This window comes from Erpetoichthys calabaricus, chromosome 1, assembly GCF_900747795.2.
Source record: "Erpetoichthys calabaricus chromosome 1, fErpCal1.3, whole genome shotgun sequence".
Lineage (NCBI taxonomy): Eukaryota > Metazoa > Chordata > Cladistia > Polypteriformes > Polypteridae > Erpetoichthys > Erpetoichthys calabaricus.
The window spans coordinates 183,753,130-183,777,411 of NC_041394.2; the positions used below are offsets into that span (position 1 = coordinate 183,753,130).

Consider the following 24,282-nt stretch of genomic DNA (forward strand, 5'->3'; position numbering starts at 1 on the left):
TTTGGTTATCTAATTTGTGCCTCCATAATACTTTCGTGAACTAGGATTCCCAAAGCATTTAGCCCTAAAAACACTTCTAAAAATGCCCACTAGAAGGGGATGCCATCATCAAACCCCCAAGCAAGTAATAGGGCATACACAGAGTCTTTATAAGAAAAAAAAAAAGATGCTTGTAACATGAATGAAGCCCTATAGGAGTGCAAAAAAGGAGTTGCCTGTAACACCAAAGGCAATCCAAAGCAAACAAGACCAGATACTGTACATATATTCAAAGATTTGTCAAAATACAGATCAAAGAGAAATAAAAAAAAACATAAGTAAACTCATCATGTTTGAAATTAACCACTCAGCACTGTGGGAGACCCTCTGCATTTATATGGGGGAGGGCAGTTCCTGGCGGTGATTGGCAGATGGATCAGCCTCTTGGGGGGCCACCAGCAAAACACATGGAACATAACACAGGCAGCTTAAATACATGAACAAAAACAAAAAATAATGCACATGATCAATAAAAGTAACATTATAATAATCAACATAAATCAAAGAAAGAAAATAAGAATTTAAACAGCAGGGGAGGAACCCTGGGTGAGATATGACAACTATATGGTTTAACCTCTCCTCTTATGCCTTATATTTTCTGTTAAGCTCTTCACCATGCTGTGAAAGCCTGATTTCGTCTCACTATACAGCATTCAAACTAGCAGGAATAGTCAATTTATTCAGATGTCCACAATTTTCACCTTATTGGGATATTGTCAAAATCCTGTCTCATCATATTTTGGCATTTGAGTGGCTGCATGTATTGTATTAAACTCTAAGGACATGATATTCTAAGAAGTTCTCCTCTATGTTGCATATGCTCCCTAAAACAGCTGCCAGTTTTATCCAGTTATTCTCCCCTTGTATACATTTCTTCTTGACAGCAGTCATTAACAATTCTTGTTAAATTCAAATATTACCTTCTGTGAGATATTTTAATTTCCAGTACACCTACAATATCCCCTTTACCCACTTAAAAAATTAATTTCTGAGTCACACTGCAGCAAAACCTCTTCTTGGTGTCAAGGTAAACATTCCCTGAAAAGAACTAGCCCTATACCAGTGGCACAACTGTCTTTAGTTCAATGGAGCTGCCCACAGAATTAATGTCTCTGGCTACACACCAAGCATCCAGTCATCACCTTTGGAGCTCCAAATGAAGAATATTACCTTTACAAGATGAACATCCTAAAAAGTCTGGGAAAGTAATGCAAAAGTAATTTCCAGCATAGCTATTCAATTAATAGTTAATCATTTGTTTCTACCTTTTCCTTTAATGCAGTCCTTAATTTTACATTTTTTTTTTTTTTTTACTGTATGCACTCAGTGACATGTTTGGTGACATAAGATGCCTACTTGTAGCAGTGTGAATTATTATCTGCACTTCCATTTTAATGCTATGGACAGTCAGGGAAGGGGATGAGAGATTTACTCACTCTCCATCTGTTATCCCATTCACAGATTTTCCCATTGTAATTATAATAAGGGTGGTGCAGTGGTTTGCACTGCAGGTTCATAGCTGAAGTTCCACTTTCACACCAGTCAATATCTGTGTGGAGTAACAATGTTCTCCTCATGCCTCTGAAACTTTTTCACTGGGAAGTCGGATTTTTCCATTTACAATTAAAGAGATAAATGTAAAGAGATACTAGTGATTTGACCCTCTTTGAGTGAGGGCAAATCTTTCTGGGAGTAGACCCTGAAATGGACAAGCACACTGTGCAGAACTGCCTCCCAATCAACCAAAGACAACACTGGGTTTTTCATTACATGAAGTTGTGCACTTCAAATTACAACAATCACAAGTGAAGAAAAGCACTCTAAACTGAAGGAGGCTAATAATGTATTTATCTTCCCTGGCAGGTGGCTGGACTCCTCACGATCACTTATGCAGCAAGGTATTTTGGAGAATGACAGACTTTTAATGCGATTCAAATACTACAGTTTCTTCGACTTGGAGCCCAAGGTTTGGCCTTTTCTTTCCTACCTCATTTTTAATCACTTTTTCACTCTGCAAACCCTTTCCTTCATTTTATTAGTGCATTTTCATTTCTGTGTTCACCTTGTATCTTAAAAAAAAAAAAAAAAAAAAAAAAGGATGGTTTATTTTCATGGCAATGGTTATATAGTAGTGAGAAATCCTTGACAGTTCAGGTGTCCATAACGCTGAACTAAATAAGTTCAGAACATGGATGGACAAATCTCTCTATTACTGTATATAAAAAATCCAGGGACGAGACGAGACTTTTTAGCCTGGGATGAGATGTGACTTTTTTCAGAGAGATACTTTCACGTCCCGCGAGACAAGACTTTGTGCCAAGAGATTTAACCATGCCTGTGGCCGGAAATAAAAGACAAAGAGTAGATGACAAAGTAGAACATCGTATAGAATTCAAAAACGTTGGTGCGATACACATGCAGAGCAGGTTAGAGATAATGAAAGTACAAAATTTTCGAAAGTCTCAAAAAAATAATAGTAAAGATCGCATTAGCACAAACAATTGGAAATTATTACTCTGTGAAATAATGGAACAGCGAGAAGACTTTAAGTCGCAGACTTGTAGATCGTCTAATTCGTGTTGCCATCAGGGAAAAGTACTGTTTCTTCCCAATCAAGAGGCGTATCTGCGAGAATTCAAAGATTTGTTGTTTGGTGAAAGTGAAATCCACATAAGCAAGCGGCTGGCATGTAGTACAGGCCAGAGGGGGTTGGTGAGCGAAGCAAAATGGGGCAAAGCCCCCTAGTAATAATGATAAATGGTAATTCAGTCATTATTGTTGCAACTGATTAACTTGGTGTGTCTTGATTTAAAAACAGACACACAATCAATAAAAACACATCACGTGGTGTGGAGTTTGCATGTTCTCTCTGTTCTGATCCTTATAATTTTTCTGGCAAACTATATATTGAATATGAGTTTTCAACATTTCAGAGATTGTGAATTTAAGTCTGTTTTTTGATGTATACTGCATTTTTTACAATGTCCAAAATGTATTTATGTTTTGCTATGACCCCATTTTGTTTCCATGATGGACTAATTCCCCTAATATTCTATTAGTCTGGGGCATTCTCATTTGTGACATCACCTGGGGTTTCTGAGTTTGATAGATAACCTTTGAATTGCTGTGCAAAAGACTTTCTCGTTTTGAATTTGCTCAGTTAACAAAGTTCTGCCAACTTTTTGATGCTCGGTATCAGAAATTTTTTTATTTTGGTTTTTGGTGAAAGATCTTTTTGACTCTCTGTATCAGACTTTGACCCATTCTTGACCCACGAATCTTCTGGTCATTTTTATTTTCTCTTTACTATTTGAACTGAGTCAGTACACTCCCTGTGTCAGTCTTCCGGGTGCTTCTTTACGTGCAGTTCTAGCAGGATAGGTTTTGGTTCCCTGTGACTATACTATGGTTCAGGAAATGGAAGGATGAATTGATAATTTTATATCACATATGAATTATAATTTGATTATTATAAGTTCATTCATCCATTTTCCAAGTCTTATTACCCCATGTGTGATTATATTATATTAGCTGGTGATTATTTTTATTAATTCTATAGTTTCAGTTTCTTGTATTTAGCATACCTATTTTTCAGTCTGTTACGGTCAGCTTTTCATACTCGGTGGAAATTCCCACAAAAGAATAATGCAGTTTTTGAAGATTTACTTCCAGAATAAAAAGGTTACCTTAAATTCATCCAGTGTAAGTGAAGCCTGTCAGTTATGTTTCTGCTGTAAATTAGTGATCAGTCTGTAACTTTGGTAGACGAATCGGGAGAGAATCTATACTCACTTTGTAAGATTCAGAACTCTCCTGACCTTTTTTTCTGTTTTCTTTTAGTATGATGTTGTCAGGATCACTCAAATGTATGAACAGGCACGATGGGCAATTCTTCTGGAAGAAATAGACTGTACAGAAGAAGAGATGATGTTGTTTGCTGCTCTGCAGGTGAGCTAAAGAAAGTAATTGCCTGTTTTACAACAGTTTATTGTGTTCTGTCTCAGTCTATTGGAAAAAAAGCACAGCCATAATCCTCGGAAATGGTGAAATGCGTACAAAATTCTGAGGGGATCAGAATCTAGAAACCTGGAGGAGAAAAGATTAAACAACATCATAAGTGGCCAGTTATATGTAAGAATACCATGATAGCAACTATTGCACTCAAGGCATCTAACCTCATGTTTTTCCATTGTCTTAATTCCTTGTGCTCACTTCTCTGGGTTATATATAAAGTAACAAGAGTGTTATTTGGTATGCAGGTCTTTTAAGTCTTTAAGGCATACTCAGTGTTCTATTATGCCATCACCATAAAAAATAAGAATAAACCAAGTTAGAACATTTTTGTGTGACAGAAGGTGACTGAAGCTAATCTAATTTAGTGACTGAAATTTAAGGAATCAATCACATTAGATGTGACCTAAGTGTAAGAAGTACATGATAGTATAGAAATGAAGGCTTGCAAGCAATCATGTGTCACATATCCCAAACTGACTGGATTGTTTCCATTTCTAAGAAGATGGGCATGAGAATTTCAGTCGTGGCCCATCCATTATTATCCAAATTATAGACTGATCTACAAAGGACACCACAAAATCAAAGAATTTCCAAAAACCATGAACATGATTAACATCTTCCTGGGTTAAACATGAAAAGTATGATACTCCCCGCTCCAATGTCCTGGTATCAAATCCCAGGTCAGGTACTTTCCACATTGAGTGGGTTTACTTTACACAGTTAGACATTTCAATTCAGGATCATGCATTAATCATACCAAAAATGAACATAATCAAAAGATCAAGCTGCATCAAAAGGTGGTTTGGGGGCAGCAAAAGTCAATATTAAAAGCACCACACATTGCCCTGCAATGTAGTTAACATGTTGGATTGTGTTTAATTTTGGCATGAGTAATCTTCCATAAAAGCATTTGAAGTTACAATATGCCACTGCCCATTGAACCCAGGGCACTGGTGTCAAAGTTTTGGAAAATGCTGTTTCACTTGACACTAAGACAGACAAACAGACATTAAAAGATTACAAATTACATTTATTCCCACAATATGGGATAAATCAAGCTTTTAGACTCACCATTTTACAACATAACAATTATTCTTACCTATATACCATCCACTGTTTCACTATTTTCAATGGCAAATATCTCATTATCCAAATAACTTTTAATGAAATGATGAAGCAGTGAAACTCGAGAGTGCAACTTTCACACCCTGGCTTATTTGTTAGATATATGTGAACATCATCATTTAGCCTTTAGAGTGAGAAAATAAATATTCATATTGCTTCTTCACTGCTTCATTCGTGAAAGTGTTTACGAGTTTGTTTTTCTCCAAGTTAAATAACAAAAGAGTGAATTTAAACTTTTTTGATTGTTCTACTCAGTGGTAAAAGTGCCTTTTTATTTCTTATGCTGTTTTGTTCTTTCTCCTTATCCTCAGTACCACATCAACAAGCTGTCCCTGACCTCAGACCATAATCACAGGTCCGGCAATGACCAGGCTTTGGAGGACCTTGACTCAGCACTGCAGTCTCTGGAGGTCAAGATGGACAACAGCTTGAGTTCCACTGAGATGTTGGTGTGTGTAATTTTAATCTTTCCATGTCTTCATTTTCACATGGAACTTGCCCAGTTCAGGGACACAACAGGGAGCCAAGGTCTATCGAAGTGCTAGGTATTCTGCCCCTTTGTGACACACCAGTCCATTTTGGTGTTGCCAGATAATCTAATGGAATGTCTTTTGACTGGGGCAGAAAAAAAACAGGCAACAGCTAGCAACCCATATGAACATGGGGACAATATGCATAGAACTAGAGCACCACAGCTTAGAAACAAAGTAGGTTATCAATGCTGTCTCCTGCAATATAGATATTTCTTTTCACATCTCTTTTATCTATAGAATTATTTAATCGTGGTTAGCACATCTGGGCCCTCATACTAACACTGTATAAATATGATAGATAGATAGATAGATAGATAGATAGCAGCACAGGGCAAGGATAAATACCTCTTTCCAATTTGTATCCCAGCATTGCTCAATGCAGGGTCAAGTGGAGCCTTTACAGGCAACATAAGGCACCAAGCAGAGATAAGCCCACCACAGAGCACTCTCATGCACACACCTACATTCACTTATACTGAACGAGTTTAGAGACAAAAAACATAGTCTACAGAGAAATCATGCACAGAAAAAGCATTCAAATTTTACTGATAACAACTGAGCTGGGAATCAAATGCAAGTCCTAAGAGGTGTGAGGCCACAGCATGAATCACCATGTTACCCAAAGCCAATATTGTATAAATAACTGACTACAACAGTATGGGGTAAAAGAAATCAATGTCTTGTCTTCTTTTGCAGGAAAGCATCACATCCATCCCAGAATTAAAAGACTACCTGAAGATTTTTAGGTTTGTTCCTTTTTTGGCTTGTAGCAGAAGAAACAAAATGGAAGACTGGCAGTATAGTGCCAATAGTTGAACTGTTGCTGATTGATCTTGGTGGCACTGAAAGAAGTCATAAGTACAGTTGAGCAAATAAGATTTTCACTGTGCTCTGTACACGTGATGATAAATTTGAACATGAACGGCTTCCTTTACAGAGGGGCTATTTTTCTCAGCTAATTAAGCACCTTAATTGTAACCACTCTCTATATCAAGGGATAATCCTTGGTTTGAATTTTACTCCATTGCTTTTCTGACTTCTTGTCATCCTGCCTCTGCACTTAATCAGTACATTAATGTTAATACTTCAAAACTTACATTCACACTGGTGTATTTGATCTAAATCTAGTTCATAATCTATCCAACATCAAACTTACATCAATCAATTCAGTGTCATGGCTGCAGGCTCCTATTCACACACAACCACATTCACTTAACCTTGTCTAATTTATAGTTGTATGTTTATATACATGCATGTCTCCAGGGAGTGATCCAGAGCCCCAGGGGAAAAGCCCACATGCTTATAGGGAGAACATGCAAACTGCACACAGATAGTAGCCCAGGTGCAGGACCCGGACTCAAGCCTGGTTGTGAAGCAGAAGCACCAGCCATTTTGCTGATGTTCCCTGATTTGTTACTGTTTTTACTTTTACTAGAGGTAATATGTATTGATAATGCCCACAATTGAGGAACAATTAATGCATAAATACATCATCCCTACAAGAATTTATTGAAATTGTACTTTTCATTTCAAAAGTAATAGTCTAATGTTTTGCAAATTAAAATTCTTGAAGGCCTCAGATTTAGCAAATATAACAGACAAATCATCAAAACAATCAAATTGACCTCTCGTTTACTTCTAGACCAAAACGCCTGACCCTGAAAGGCTACAAGCAATGCTGGTTCACTTTCAAGGATACCTCCATCTCGTACTTCAAAAGTAAGGAAGAGTCAATGGGTGAACCCATACAGCAAATGAATCTGAAAGGTGAGATCATCAGTCTTGTCTTGTCCAAGCAAGATGATTCTACAACCACTCTTGCAGAAGCGTAGATTTAATATTTTAATTACACAAATTATTTCCAACAGTGTAGACATGCAAGATCCATTAACTTATCAACTTAACCTTGGAGTCTTTTGCACTAATCTGATTCATTTTTCTAAGTGTGTTTGTTAACTAGTTTTCTTGTGGTATGTTGGGAAATGATAATGATTCCTCTAGACCTTATATTGTATGCTTGTATGGAGCATTTATTTTTTGTCCACTTCACCAAACCAAATACTACTGGCACTTTTCTTCCAAAGTAAATATGGCTTCACATGTAATTTCCCACCAAGAATCTCAAACTTCTTATGGCATGTCAATGCAGCATTTACCTACAAGGATCTGACTTCCAAGGCAGCTACCTGCTCTTTATCTTGGCCAAAAGGGTCCTGATTGTCTCTGCTGTCACCAGCCAGCCTGGAGAGGTTATATGCTGGCTTCCTACGAGCCTTCTAAGATCTCACATACACACTCACCCACCAGTAGCATTGGCTGGGCTCTCTGCCATGACCACCACCATGTTATCCATGGGTTCCATTTGCTACTCCCTGGTGAGGCTTTCTTGTGGTTTCCTACCAGTTCTCCATGACATTTCTCTTTCTGGAGCCCTTGATGTAGTTAGTTCTGCAAAACCATTCATCGTGATTTGTTATACCAAGCTCAAAGAACCCAATCAACCATGCTAGCATATAGAGGTGCTCTTCAATTGTCAGTATGGATTTCACTTTTTCCTTGTTTCCCTTCCTCCTTGGTCCCTCTCAGACTGCATTCTATTCTTGTGCTACCTACATTCCACTTCACTTTACCAGGTTTATAACACTTTAGATCGAGATATTCTCTCATTCTACAAATATATGTGGTAGGAATTAGGACGATGGGGGCAAGAGCCATACCATTCACCTATTTTCTACATAGTTTATAGTTGAGGGTTGACTAAATCTTATCCCAGAAGTACTGGGTGTGAGGGGTAAAAACCCTGGAAGGAGCACTAATATTGGAGGGCACTGTCACTAACTCACAAATGGCCAATTTACAATCAACCTAATACTCATTTGTTTGGAAAAAAGGTCTCAAAAATAAATGTAAAACATGCAAATTTTACACAAGACAGTGCCTGCTCAGGGGGTCAGATCTTGACTTATTCTTTTGGAAACACTAGAGCAGAGCTTCTTAAACTATATGTTGTAAGTTCCTTTGTTATTTAATGGAAATGGGTTGTGGATGGTTTGCAAAGTGGTTTTTGGTGGGTCAGTTAAGAAATTGACATTGTTTTCACTATCATTACCCTCCCCCTCGACGATTATCCACAATTCTCTAAGGGGGAAACTCTGACGATTGTCCATCCAAGGTTCCAAAGGGACCACTCTTAACCCATTCTGACAATCAGCCAAAATTCTACAAGAGGGACCACTTGCAGCACTTACGGTTGTCTGGGTTTTCAACAGGTAAATGTATCTAAAAGACAGTAAAAAAGAGCAAAACTGGGTCAAAACAAAAAAAGTTTAAGAAACCCTGCACTAGATGAACAAAAACTGACAAGCTATATCCAGCTCATCACTTGAGCAGTTATTTAAATGCCTGTAAAACAGCCTACAATGCCAGTTAACCACCAACACAATTTATGTAAGGCATCAAATTCCAGAACAGATCAGTGTTACCTTTGTATAATTTATCTAGTTGTATATTTCTGGTCAAAAGGAGTACAAGTAGAAATTATGAAATACTTACACAATAAATGTCGTAAAGAAAGAACAACTAGTAGTGGTTATTTTCATGAGTTTTCGAATAACACAATAACAGCAACAATTGAAAAAGTGAACAGCAGACATTATATTAAACAAAATGAGCCACTGAATGACCCTCACAGATTTGTATGTAAGGAATGATTTATATATAAAACAAAAAGCATGAATAGATCCACTGGTAGGGACATAGTCAAAAACCGATGTTTATATTAAAATAAACAAATAAATAAACATGGGATAAGGCCTTATCTAGTGTAGAAAGGTGAATAAATGGGTTGCAGACAATTTTGTGGCTTTCAAATGAGGAATATCTAAAAGCAACATTCAGATCAAGTTGCGGCATGTTACTGTCCCAGGGTAGAGAGATAATGAAAAATGAAGTCTTTATAGTTCTGGAGATTTAGTATATGGTCTAAGAATAAGGAACACTTTAAAAGGTGTTTCTAAACAATAGGTGATTTAATTAAACAAATATGCCAGAAATTACACTGCTGCTACAAAGACAGCAGAAGATGACAAGATCTCAAATGTTAAGCCACATTGTTGCTTATTAGTAGTGTGACGAGATCTCGCGAGATCAGATTTGTCTTGTGAGATGCGTCTGGTCTCGCGAGAACGTGACGATATCCTTGCGTTATTGGCATGATGGAGTGTGAGGGAGAAGTAAGGATAGAAGATGCGCCCGCGACATTTAAATCGTTGGTGTGGCAACATTTTGGATTCCTTGTGGAAATAAGAAACGGCGAAAAAATGACAGACAAGACAAAGACAATTTGCAAACACTGTAAGAAATTAATACCGTACACCTCTGCTAACACAAGCACTATGCAAAAGCATTTAGAAAACAACCACAGCTCGTTACTAAAAGCTGCGTCTGTGAAGAAAACGGAAAGCAATTCAGTTCGCATGAAAGGGCAAACAACCATAACAAATGCCTTTGCAGCTAAACTTCCACCATCCAATGCAAGAGCCACGGCAATAACAAGAGACATTGGCGTTTTCATTGCAGCCGATATGAGACCATTTTCAGTGGTGGAAAATCTGGGATTTCGGCGACTCATCCACACACTGGAACCAAAGTATGCCATCCTGTCACGCGCACATTTTACTCGCACGGTGGTCCCGACCCTCTACAGGGAGTGCAAGGTAAACGTTGCACAGGCTCTGAAAGAGGCAGAAACCATCGCCATAACTACTGACGGTTGGACTTCTAGGTGTACACAGAGCTATATCACAATTACAGCCCACATTATCAACAGTAATTGGGAAATGGTACATTTTGTACTGCAGACGCGCCCACTTTTTGAATCACACACAGGGGCAAACGTCGCTGAAGTTTTACAAGAAGCTGTCACACAGTGGGGTCTTAAAAAGCCAAACCATTGCATCGCTATTGTAACAGACAATGTGCGTAATATGGATGTGGCTGTGCGCGAGGCAGGATTTGAGCCGCACATCAAATGCTTCGCGCACACAATAAATCTCGCTACACAGGCTGGCCTCGGTGTTGCGCGTGTCGCTCGTTTGCTCGGGCGGGTGAGACGTGTAACTGCTTTTTCTCACCGGAGTTCGACAGCTGCCGCGGTACTGACGTCTAAGCAGAAGCTGCTACAACTGCCACCGCACAAATTAATAATGGACGTCACCACGCGATGGAATTCATCACTGGATATGCTGGTTCGTTACCTGGAGCAGCAGGCTGCTATAGCAGCAGCGCTCACCAGCCCAGAAATAAGACAAAATGCCCGAAACATTGACACACTGGATACCTGCGACATTGTCAATGCCGAATTTCTTGTGAAAAAATGTAGACATGCTTATATTCTTAAAAAAGAACATGACCATATCTTAGGCTGTTCTGTATAGGTCATTACCTAGGTCTTAGCTCTTTTTCCATGCTTAAGAAAATTTTGTTCATTGTTTTGCACTCTGAGTTTTAAGACAGCACTACTTTGATAGTTACACTAATTATGGTTAATTGCACGTAAAGGGATATTTGTGTTGTTTATTATTTATTTTTATTTATACTATTTAATTTTATTGTGCAATTAATTGCCTGTCAGTTTGTGGCAAAATATTTTGCAGTGTTTACATGTTATTACTGCATATCATTCATCAAAATAGAAGTTTTATTTCATAAAGTTGATTTCAAAATGGACATGCATTTTTTGCATTTTGTGTTTTTCAGTTAAATAAAAGGCTATTTTTGCTATATATTTAAACATTGAGGATTTCTTTAAAAAAATGTCTAAAAGTCTTGTCTCGTTCTCGTGAACCCAGTCTCGTGTCTCGTCTCGTGGGAAAAGCGTCTCGTCACACCCCTATTGCTTATCCCAAGGACACCGGGATGCTCAGTAATGAAGCATGCTTTTTTTACTATTGTTTTTTGTCCTTGGAGTATTATTATTAATGTAATTTCTAAAAGCTATTGCAGTGGGTGCTCTTAAGGGTAAAAAAGGAGAGCACCGATGAGCCTAAAAATTCACAATGTTTTTGTCTACCTGGTGGACAAGTAGACTAGCCACTACTCCAAAACAATCCAGATATTACCCGAATAAAGACATTCTCGGGATCCTTACCCTTGCTAGTTCAGCCAGCTCCACTCCCAAGTACATATGTCATCAGTCTTAATATACCAGGATTTTGAGCTGCCAATCTTCCATCTTCCTTCATACTGGACAGGATAGACATTTGCAATTCCTGCTCCTAGATCAAAAGCCAGATGTACGTTTATCCTCATTTTTGCAAATACAGATCACAAATACCACCTTAAGCAGTTTCTTTTATCAACCTTATTTGTTAACTATGTGCAGCTGCAAAAAGATATAAAATCTGCTTCAAAATCAAAAAAATATTTGGTTCTAAGATTTTTTTTAAATTATTTAAGCACCTGTTTTAACATTGTACAAAGTGCTCCAAGAGGAAGCACTCTTGCCTGTTCTCCAGTATTTTACATACAATTGTGCTCATAAGTTTATATACCCTGGCAGAATTTGTAATGTATGTACCACTACGGGGCTCCGCCCCCTGCTCGCTTCGCTCGCCAACCCCTGGCGTTGGGGCATGACAAACAGTGAGATGTATGAATGAGATATAGAATAGTGTGCAGGTGTGGATGATGCATATAGAAAGCAAACAATACAGTGTTTGGCACAGAGTAATGGTTTATTGGAATACTGTATTGTGATTTGTTGATGGTCATGGCAAATGCAGGTTTAATGGGGAACTGTCGGCGTTTCAATGTAAAAGGTAATTCTAGGTCAGAACTCGTAAGGTCAATTCTAGGAATGAGAACAGTATTGTTAGCATGTGATCCTGTAAGAACTGTTGCTTGAATAACATTGTGTGTCATATTTGCGTTGTTGATTTGTTTCAGGGTGCACTGTTCCAATGCGATGCAATATTTGTCCACATATATGGGCCATTGCCTTTTGGTGGCCTGATATTTACTCCGGTAGATGCAAAAGCAAATGAACTATTGTAGGATCTAATGCAGTTCATAAAGTTTTTACTTTCAGGTACATCGTTAGTTAGAAGCTTCTGTAGATATTCAGGATATGAATGTAAAGGAGGCAGTCTAATCTGACCCTTTTGACAACAACGTGTAAATTCATTACTTGTATTGCCAGTTGTTTCTTCAGGGAAGTTTAAGTGAATGACAATGATTGCAAATGACATTCATTAATCCCAATGAATTTTCCTCAATAGTGGACTCATTATTGAACGTGTTCTCAGCTAAGTGGCGCAAGCGTTTAGCAGGTGTCTGGCGTTGATGTCCGCGACGGGCAGGTTTTGCTTGTGGCGTTTGAGAGGCGCGTTGTTGCATGTCCAGTATTTGGGACACGCTATTTTGGAGGTGTAATCGATTCGCCTGTGCTGTGCGAAAAGTCCGTTTCAGTCTACGTCGTGCATTGTTTGGATCGAGCCTTGTCCGTTTTTGTATGTCGGTCATTTGAGCTTTCTGTTTTTGGAGCCTTGCTTGCTTGTTTTCCGGTAGTTCACATGCGCGTTGTAGACGCCTGCGTTCATTTATGGTGTCTCTTCGCTCCCGTTTTTGTATGTCTGAGACGCGAGGTCTTTCGGTTTGAACTCGTGTCTGTTTCGATGCAGCACTTTGAGACGCGCGCTGTATGCGTCTACGTTCATTGTGTCTGTCCATTTGGGCACGTCTCTGTAACGGGGTTAGTTGAGCTTTGCGTTTTTGGAGCCGAGACATTTTTTCTCCCGGAGTTTCAGAAGCGCGTTGTATGCGCCGACATGTATTTTGTTTTTTCCTGCGGGTTCGTGTGTTTGGTCCCGTTATCCAAGCCGTATCGTTTTGTACCCGTGAGCGTGTATTCATGACTTGTTTGTTCTTCAGCGTGAGAAATATGGATAAGTAATAAGGAGGATCGCACTCACTGTTAATATGGAGCCTTTTCTGCAGTTGAACGGTTAATAGTGCTTTATTGTAAGGAGATCCACCTATGCTGCATAGTGTGAAGGTGTTGAGATGACGTATGTTTAATACGGACGGTTCCTTTAGAAATGGGGCTTTGGGTGTCACTTCTTATTGATGTTAGTGTGTTTGTGGGTCTGATTCGTCGTTGTTGTGAACGTTTCGTGTGCCATGTCCGTAGTCTGTCCCGTTTCGTCTCTAATGGGCTTGGTGTGGCGGTCACGGCTTCTTTTTTTTGGTGTGGTAGGAGCTTGTTGAATCCTCCTCTTTGTGTGCGTCCCGTTTCGTGTGCAATGGGATTCGTGCGCCGCTGTGTGCTTTGCCGGCGTCTGGGGGGGGGGGATGTTGCTTGGAGGGGGTGGTGGGATTGGTGGGGCGTGAGCGTCTTTTCTTTTTGTGTGCCAGGGGCTTGTTGAATCGTCCTCTTTGTGTGTGTTCCGTCCGTTGCTTGTTAGTGCTTGGAGGTGGGTGTGGGATTTGTGGGGCGCGAGCGGCTTCTTTTTTTTTGTGTGCTAGTTTCGTGTGCGGCGCTGTGTGCGTCGCCTGCGTTTGACTCCTTTTTTCTGTGTTGACTCCTTTTTTCTGTGGTCGCGGCGCCTCATTTCTTTGACTCCTTTTTTCTGTGCTCACTCCTTTTTTCTGTGGTCGCGGCGCCTCATTTCTTGGGGCGCCTGCGCAGTACGTCTTTTTGCGGCTACGACCCATGGCCGGATGTCCCTGCGTCCATCCGGTTTACCATTCTCGGTTAGTAATGTGGATTCTCGGTTAGTAATGTGGATATTTTAAAGAAAAGATGAAAGTCAGGCAAAACCCATTTTATTTACTTTTAATGGAATCCAAACTATAAGGCATCACAGAATAGTAGAACCATTAAACAAAACATAGTAATAAGGAAAATAATGAAATGGTCCCTGTTGAAAAGTTTGCATACCCTTAGTTCTTTCTAATGTGTATTACCCCATTTAGTATCAATGATGGCATGCAGTCTTTTGAGATAGTTGTGGATGGGGCCCTTAGTTCTCAGGTGGCACAGCTGCCCATTCTTCTTGGCAAAAAGACTCCAAGTCCCATAGTTTCTTCGGTTGTCTTGCATGAAATGCACCTTTGAGATCTCCCCAAAGTGGCTCAATGATACGGACTTCAGGAGACTGTGATGGCCACTCCAGCACCTTCTCTTTTTTTCTGCTGTAGTAACTGAAGGGTCAACATAGCTTTGTGTTCTGGATCATTGTCATGTTAGAAGATGCAAGTGTGTCCCATGCGCACCTTCCGGACTGATGAATACAAGTTGTTCTCCCATATTTTCCGATAACATGCTACATTCATCAATTTTCACTAAATTACCTACACCACTACAGCTCACACACCCCCAGAACATCAGAGATCCACCTCCATGCATCACAGTAGGGAAGGAGTACTTTTTGTCATGGGCCTTGCGTTTATGGTTGTGAGTATAAAATTCAGTTTTGGTCTCATCACTCCAAAGGACTTTGTTCCAGAAGTTTTGAGGCTTGTCTAGATGCTGTTCAGCATATTGTAAGTGTGCTGTTTTGTGGCCATGGCACAGTAAAGCCTTTTTTCTTACAACTTGACCGTGCAGCCGGTTTATGTTCAAGTACCTCCTTATTGTTCATCTTGAAACAGCAAAACCACCTGTATCTCAGCTGAAGTGCCTTGTGGGTTTTTCTTGGCATCTCAACAAATAATCCTGGTGGTTGTGGCTGAAATCCTGTTTGGTCTACCTGACCGTGGCCTGGTAACAACAGAACCCTTAACTTTCCACTTTTTTTTATCAGAGTTTGAACACTACTGACATGCATTTTCAGATCTCCAGATATCTTTTTCTATCCTTTTACTGATTTTATACAAATCAACAGCCATTCCTCGCAAGTCCTTTGACAGTTTTCTTGCTTTCCTCTTGGCTTGATATCCAGCAAAGTCAGTGCAGCTCTGCATTCATTAAAATTAACTATTTATACACAGAAACTGATTAAAATTAAGGACATTACAGGTGTGGACACTCTCCTTTAATTAACCTTAATATGGACCTGTGTGTGTATATTATCAGCTCCAACATTCAAGGGTATGTGAACCTTTGATCAACCCATTTGAGTGATTTCAGTTATCAATATGATTTTAAAAGGGCACGCACAATTATGTCATAATACATTAGTTCACCTGAGTACACACCCTAACTAAAAGGAAAGCTTTCTGCATGATTACTGATATTTTCCAAACAATGCCCAATGCTTCACAAATTCTGCCAGGGTTTATAAACGTATGAGCATGACTGTACCTTTCAAATAGCTTCTGCTGGTAACCACAACTTATTTTCCTTACAGAGAAGAAGAACCCAGTTGTTCTGTCAGGTGCCATAGCTCATTTGTAACAAGTATGGTGTACTAATGTGTCCTTGTATTTTGCTGACTGACTATATCCGCCCTACCATACTGTACAGAATGTCAACAGCCTCCACTAGTTCCTATGGTGTTCTAATCACAGGGCCACTACCTACGGCTTTTTAAGTGGTAAGCCATTCTACAAACACCAAACAAATTTAATATTCCTGATTTACTTGGCTCAATACCACAACACATTCAAAGTTACTTAAGTCTTTAATCTTGCTCTTTCCTTTTCAGAATTGTACACACACACACACACTCAGGTGAATCTAGTGTATTTACTTTAAAAAGCTTTCATTATCTGTAAGTGGTCATACATTTAAGAAAACAAACTAAAAAAAAAATGTATATATGAATATATGTGTAAATATCTACTTTTGTAAGCATACCTTGTGTTTTGAGTTATATGCATAAATATGTACACCAGTCTGAAATTATCTAATAAAATGTGTACAATCCAGCTAAGTTGAATATTATGGAGGATGCAGGTGTTGCCCAGGCAAAGTGACCTGATTTTTTTTTCTTCCTTCAGGATGTGAAGTGGCTCCAGATGTTAATATCGCAGGACAGAAGTTTTGCATCAAACTTTTGATACCTGCTCCCGATGGGATGAATGAGATATACTTGCGCTGTGATGATGTAAGAAATAAATAGCAACTAATATACATCCAGGACTGACGTTTTGTTCAAATTAGTTCTAACAGATGTTGCCAGGATACACTTTGGGCCCATGCCACACTGAATTAGATTGTGCAGCTTTAACAAATGTTTTCTTAAAGTCCATCCATCTTTCAGTTTTTGGTCTATTCGAGTCCAACACAGAATCTCAGGGGTCAGAACCCATCCTGGCAGCACAGGGCTACATTTAACAATCCTTTCAGGTTCTGCTGAATCTGCAGAACTATAATGCACTGAATATATCCATTCAAGGAACAATTAACTTAAACAGGATTTCTTAGTTATTTTGCAGTTGCTGTGCTGTCCTTAACGACAAAACATACTGTACTTATTATTGAGTCTGCTTGCTAAAAGCTTCACAATGCATATATTGCTTAACATGCAGTTAAATATAGGGGGAAAATCCTGAACTGAAACAAGGCAATTTCCACAAATTACCGATCTACATACAGCAAATGTTGCAGTTATTAGGGGCTATGCAGAAATGAAAACCAATAGGCATCTTGGGTAATATGATTGTGAAATTCTGCTTTAGTGGGGCAGTTGCAAACTACCCTGCTCTGCCTGACAAAGCATACTCAAACCTATCATTTCCAGGTCAGAGTGGGTGTATGTTATATACAGCATGTATAAACATATTGTTAATTTATAACAGATTTTGTTTTGCTTCTTCTTTACCTTTCAAGTAAAAAATGTATGTCATGACTATAATACTAACTGGACACTCTAGTCAACATTTGCCATTTCTCTCTATGTTCTCTTTTCAGGAGAAGCAATACTCACGATGGATGGCAGCTTGTCGTTTGGCTTCAAAAGGAAAAACAATGGCTGACAGTTCTTATCAGAGTGAAGTACAAAATATCCTGGCCTTCCTGACAATGCAAAAGAAAAATCCAGGCACACAGGTTGCCTCTGACGAGAACATTAACACTCACAGCCTGGTGTCTCCACGCTACCAGAAGAAGTACAAGGCCAAACAGGTACTGCATCCAGCCAATTTCAGAAACTATACAGTTGTGCTCTAAAATTGGTATCACAGCTATACCCTGATTAATTAGAAACCTCATACATGGCATCTCAGCACAGGAGAAAAGACTAAATTCCAATATATTGCTACTGACAAGTAACTAACTAAATGCAGAGCCAAAAAAGTGAAAACTGGAAACACTCATTTTAAATTGGCGCCTTTGACAGTATGGTGTTTGTGTACACTAATATTGAGTTTTATAATAATATTATCCCCCTTTGCATCCTTTACAGTTAACTCCTCGTATCCTGGAGGCTCACCAAAATGTTGCCCAGCTGACCCTTATGGATGCAAAGATACGGTTCATCCAGATTTGGCAGTCCCTACCTGATTTTGGATTGTCTTACTTTGTGGTGAGGTAAAGCAATAAATATCTTAATGATGATATGTGTTTTCTTCTGACCTTTACCTGTTCCAGTATTTTTTTTTAATTATATATTTGGCTGACAACTTTATGCTAGGTGACTAAGATACGAATACAGTGCAATTGTTTCCATTCTTTAAACACCTGGAACATAAACAAGTTAAGTGGCTTGCTATTGGTAATATGACCTTCTGATTTAAACTCCAATGTTTTTGCCATTACAAACAACATTACAACTATACCAGGTGCCTACAGAGCACAACTGTTGATATACAGTACATATATGGAACACAGGCAAGTTGAAAGATTTGCTATGGGTCACGCAGTGGGTCACAAGCAGGAATTGAGTCTTGAAGTTTGGGTCTGAGAGGCCAGTTCCTTAGCTACTGCACCACACTTACCTATATAATGATGGAAATTAGTTACAGTTTAACTGTTGCCAGCATTATATCAATTACAGTTTCACAAGAAATCTTGGCCTGAGTCAATCCATATGTTTTTAGATGCATTACACTAGCAATACTTGAATATAGGCTGAACATTTCATGGTACTGTGTCCATGGGAGAATACACTTGAACATGAAATTTGAAGTTAGTTGCATCAGAAATATAATTTTGATGTAGTCTGAACGTGACTGCCATATATTAAAATTTACTATATTACTCTTTTTAAAAGAGTAGAACCATTTGTAATTTATTCAATTAGGGTAACAAAACACTGGATTAAGGAAATATGCAGTTATTTACACACCATGCATTCAGATTTGCCATGTCTTCTATTAGATATTTTGACACATCTCACATTGTAGTAACTGACAGTTGCTAGAGACAGAATCTTAATTAATAGTATTCATACTTATTCCTAAGTTATTTACAAAATGAAAACATATACATTTCAGTAATTACAAAAACAACAAATTAGCAATAATAATGAAAAGTACAATAAGTTCAAAGGCTCAGCATTCTAATAAAACTACATTTAGTTTATGTTCTTATGTTTTGCTTTTGATGTTTTTGTCTGTATTTTTTTGTTCACAACTCCTTTTTGCTATTTTTTATGTATTCTTCAAATTCTCAATCTTATTAATCTGAATTAAATGTTTCAACAATGACACCAACCTTTTTAAGCATTCCACATTTGGTAGAGTCATTCATGCTGGCCCTGCTCCCAAGTGGTAAAGATGGCTTGACAATCCATAATCATAATCAGGACTAAGCGTAAGATACTGTAAGTTAATTCCTCTTTTACACTGTACCCCACTGCCATTCTGTAACTGAATTATCACCAGAGGTCACTCAAAATACGAATGATGCCCTTCCAGGTAAACCTGACCTTGCATATCTGAGCCACAGATCTTAGGACAATGGAGACAAGAGTTTCCAATTAGACAGCTTATCCTCCCTGTTCTTCAAATGTAATCTTCCTTCTGCCACATCAAGAGATGCAGTCATTCTCAAAGTGAACCAACTGTCACTTGATGAATCATGTAGCCCCAAAGAGAATATTCCATGGCAAGAGTCTCCCAGTTAGCATATGAAATGGGTCAAAACAGAATACACTGCTGTTCTACTGGTAAACAATTAAGTGTATTGCTCAGTGCAGTCCGCACTGGGGTGTCTTTTGACAACTACTGAATGGTGGGAACCTGTTAGATTCCTTTCCCCATTAGCTCAGTTAATTTGGAGTAAATTGGAGTGAATACTAAAAACAAAACAAGACTTTTTGTAAAAAAAATAAAATGTTACTACATTTATTGCTTACTTACAGAAGTTCTTAGATGAATATGCATTTATAGGGCTTGTAGTTAAGGGGCTTGAGTATAAGAGTCAGGTGGAGAACTTTGTTTATTGGTGCAGAAAAAATTGTCTGCAACTTAACATCAGGAACACGTAGGAACTGGTCATTGACGTCCGCTGCACCAAAGATTCCCTACGTCTGGTCACTATTCAAGGAGTGGATTTAAAAGTGGTCCGCTCCTTCAAGTACCTTAATGACAGGTTGGACTGGTCTTGGAACACAGATAAACTATATAAGAAACGGTAGGGCAGAGTCTTTTTTCCTTAGGAGACTTCATTTCTTTAATGTGGGTAGTGACATCCTTCACATATTGTACAACTCTGATGGCCAGTGCGATTTTTCTATGCTGTTGTGTACTGGGCCAATAACAACAATTCAACAGAGGCTCACCAAATCAACAAACCAATAAAAAGGGCAGGCTCAGTAGTGGGACACACTGGACTAACTGGAGGTAGTAGCAAAGAGGAGAATTAAAGTAAAACAGTGTTGCACATCCTCTCTCTGACACACTCCCAAAAGTCATTTACCTTTGGACAGTCACCCGTGACTCATTTTAAGCTCATCTGAATCTTTTTTTTTTTTTTTTGCTTTAAAACTCATATCTGTTTCTCAAAACTTGGTTTACTTGCTTTATCTTCTTTCAGCTTCTTATGTTACAACTGAGCTGCATCTTTAAATAGGTTTTTTAAGAATCAACCTGTGTTTTGTTTCTGACCATATCCTCTCTACTTTCTTTGTAATTTTTTTTTTTTAACGAATCAGCACCGCAACACCTCTTATAATCCTGTTTGTCTGTCTCTCTTATTACCCTGATTAAATTCTTCAGTGATTACCAGACACTTCAGCACCATCCTGACTCATATGATTAATATTAAGAGCTCTGACTGTTCACAAAATCCCTCGTTTTCCAAAATGGGAACATCCATTATGAAAAAGGCACACAGACTTAATTTAACTGTAAAAGTTAGGCTAAAGTACTTTAACATATCTATTATTTCGTAATTTCAGTATATTTTTAATTTGTTATTGTTTTTAATACCTGAATCTCATTATTTATTGTACAAATAATGGATGAAAAATTGGAAAAAATACTGTTAAATGTTAAAAGAATAATAAATTATTCCAGGTCTTCAGAGAACGCTATTTTCACAATGACATTTTTAGGTGTCATCCATAAATGTATTTAGAAGGTTTACGTCCTCATCACTCTCTACAAACTCAAGATTTCTTTTGTTTTCTTGTCATGATTTCTCTTCTCCCTTCAGGTTTAAAGGCTGCCGTAAAGATGAAATCCTCGGAATCTCCAACAACAGACTGATCAGGATTGACCTAAGCATTGGGGATGTGGTTAAAACCTGGCGCTACAATAATATGCGTCAGTGGAATGTGAACTGGGATATCAGACAGGTGAGCACTATTAGTAAGTGGGTCTTGAATGAGGGCTAAGACATTGTTAATGTGGAAGATCTGTGAAGATCTCTACTTCTTATATATGTTAGGTTAAGCTACAACTCTAAATTGGGCTGATGTGTGCATTGTTGGGTGAGTGTGTGTTTGAGTGAACCCTAAGGTGGACTTTTGTCCTATCAGAGAGTTGCTGGTATAGGTATTGACTTCCCATGACCCTGAATTAAATTAGTGGGTCAGAAAATCAATGAACAGATAATTTAATCGATAACTCTGAGAAGATGGAAAAAACACTGTGGACTAAGCAAAATTTGCATTAGGCTGTCTTTTGAGTTTGCGATTTTCTTTTACAGTGCATTGCGAAAGTATTCTGTGTTTAGAAGCTGCAGACTCTAAACGCGACCGCCCCCCCAAACCCGGGAATTAAAATGGATTTTCATTTAGATTTTATTTAATAGACTTAACAATATATTCCAAATTGTTGAAGTGGAATGAAAATAATATATGTATAAATAAATATTATTTATATTATATATATAAAAACAAATAAAAACAGAAAAGTTGTGAGTGCATATGCAACCCCTAAATATGATCTGGTCCAACAAATGAACTTCAGAAGTCATATAATTAGTTGATTAGGGTCCACCTGTGTGCAATCTAACTGTCACATAATCTATCACATGATGCCTGTATAAATAAATCTGTGCTGAAAGGAACCTGATTCTGCAACACCACTAAGCAAGCAAGATGAAGACCAAGGAGCACTCCAAACAGGTCAGTGACAAAGTTGTGGAGAATGTAGATCAGTGTTGGGTTATAAACAAATATCCCAAACTTTGAATATCCCATGGAGCACAATTAAAACCATTATAAGCAAACACAAAGAATAGGGTACTATTACAAACCTGACAAGAGGAGGACACCCACCAAAACTCACAAAGCAGGCAAGCAGGGCATTACTCAGAGATTAAACAAAGACACCAATGATAATACTGAAGGGGCTGCAAAGATCCCTAGCAGAGATGGGAGTATCTGTCCATAGGTCACTTGAAGCCATTCATTCCACTTCATAGCATGGAACAGTGACCAAATAAAGCCATTGCATAAAGGAAAATAAAATAAGAAAATGTGTTTGGAGTATACCCAACAGCATGTGGCAGACTCTCCAAACACATGGAAGAAGATTCTCAAATCAGATGAGACTAAAATTGCGGCACAAACCAAACACTTCCCATCACATCAAAAGCACCATTCCCATAGTGTAGCATGGTGGTGGCAGCATCATGCTGTGAGGATACTTTTTATTGGCAGTAACAGGAAAGCCAGTCAGGGTTGAAGGAAAGATGAATGGCACCAAGTACAGGGCAATTCTTGAGGTAAACCTCTTTTGGCCTGCTTGAGATTTGAGACTGGAATGAAGGTTCACCTTCCAGCAAGACAATGACTCTAAACATACTGCTAAAGCTATACTAGTGCTGTGTAAAAGGAAATGTTTAGATGTCTTGGAATGGCCAAGTCAAAACCCAGACCTCAATCCAATTGAGAATCGGTGGCATGACTTGAAGATCGCTGTACACCAAAGCAACCCATCTAACTTGAAGGAATTGGAACAGTTTTACCTTGAGCAACTGGAGAAAATCCCAGTGACTAGATGTGCTAAAAATCGATGACATTCCGCAAAAGATTTGCAGCTATAATTTCAGCAAAAGGTGGCTCTACAAAATGACTTGGGGGATGAATACCTATGCACACTTATGATTTCTGTATTTTTGTCTAAATTATTGCGTGTGTTACAATAATACATATTTTTCACCTTCAAAGTAGTAGGCATGTTATGTAAATCAAATGGTGCTAACCCCCCAAATATCCATTTTATTTTCAGGTTGTAATGTGACAAAACTGAACAGTCACTGAGGGGGATAAATAATTTTGCAAAGCACTGTATATTTTACAATGCACACAAAATATTTATTCTTGGCATCTAAATATAATTACAGCACAGACAGTATTCTGTTCCATTATTTGTCAATAACAGTCTCCGTATTTATTTGAAACACTTCACTAATAAATACCAAGCATCTTTGTTGCCATGATAATTTACAGAGGAAAGTTTTATGCTATAGTTTCTGAGAGATGTATTTTGTAGCACTCCTAGTTTTAAACAAAAACTTACTTTCCATATTATTTCATTTACGGGGTTAGCAGGGTAGAGTATAAGTTAGCCCTGCAGCTTAATTGCTTCTAGAAAATGCATACAAATATTGGTCCATATACTGTTTGCACAATAAGGGAAAAGGGCAGTATTTCCATTGAAATGTGGCTTTGCAAGCACAGACTAAGTTGACTGTGGTGGGTTGGCACCCTGCCCGGGATTGGTTCCTGCCTTGTGCCCTGTGTTGGCTGGGATTGGCTCCAGCAGACCCCCGTGACACTGTGTTCAGATTCAGCGGGTTGGCTAATGGATGGATGGATGGACTAAGTTGAAACTGCACCACCAGGCCAATGAGAGGCAGTATACATCACAAATTGTAGGGTGCTACTTCAATTAAACTGTACATCAACAAAATCAAATTACAGCAATAACTTTTTATTGAAGCAGGATAATATTCATGAACCAGACATAAAAATTATAAGACGAGCCAATACAATTCAAGAGAAGGTCCTTGTTTTTTTTTGTTTTTTTTTTTGTGTTAAGATCAGCAAGTTAAGCATCAAAGTCTGAACATCTTAGCTAGGTGAACACAGTGACACTAACAAAATTTCAGGCAGCTGTAATGAATGAAATGTTAGCTTACCTACGGTTATTACAATTGTAGTCTTCTACTCAGCAGTTCTTTTCCTTCTGTTTCTCAACACATTTTCAGGATAAATCTCTTTCAAATCTAACT

At 38.5% G+C, this 24,282-nt stretch overlaps 1 protein-coding gene across 1 annotated transcript in view; it reads left to right on the plus strand.

Moving 5' to 3' along the window:
* LOC114657780 (fermitin family homolog 3-like) overlaps positions 1–24,282 on the plus strand; it is a 70,812-nt gene that overhangs the window by 45,023 nt on the left and 1,507 nt on the right. Inside the window, exons 6-14 of the mRNA XM_028809673.2 lie at positions 1,903–2,005; positions 3,880–3,987; positions 5,490–5,627; positions 6,408–6,457; positions 7,354–7,478; positions 16,653–16,759; positions 17,566–17,778; positions 18,059–18,183; positions 21,253–21,394. Of these exons, the coding sequence (XP_028665506.1) occupies positions 1,903–2,005; positions 3,880–3,987; positions 5,490–5,627; positions 6,408–6,457; positions 7,354–7,478; positions 16,653–16,759; positions 17,566–17,778; positions 18,059–18,183; positions 21,253–21,394 (1,111 nt within the window). The remainder of the gene's footprint in view (positions 1–1,902; positions 2,006–3,879; positions 3,988–5,489; positions 5,628–6,407; positions 6,458–7,353; positions 7,479–16,652; positions 16,760–17,565; positions 17,779–18,058; positions 18,184–21,252; positions 21,395–24,282) is intronic.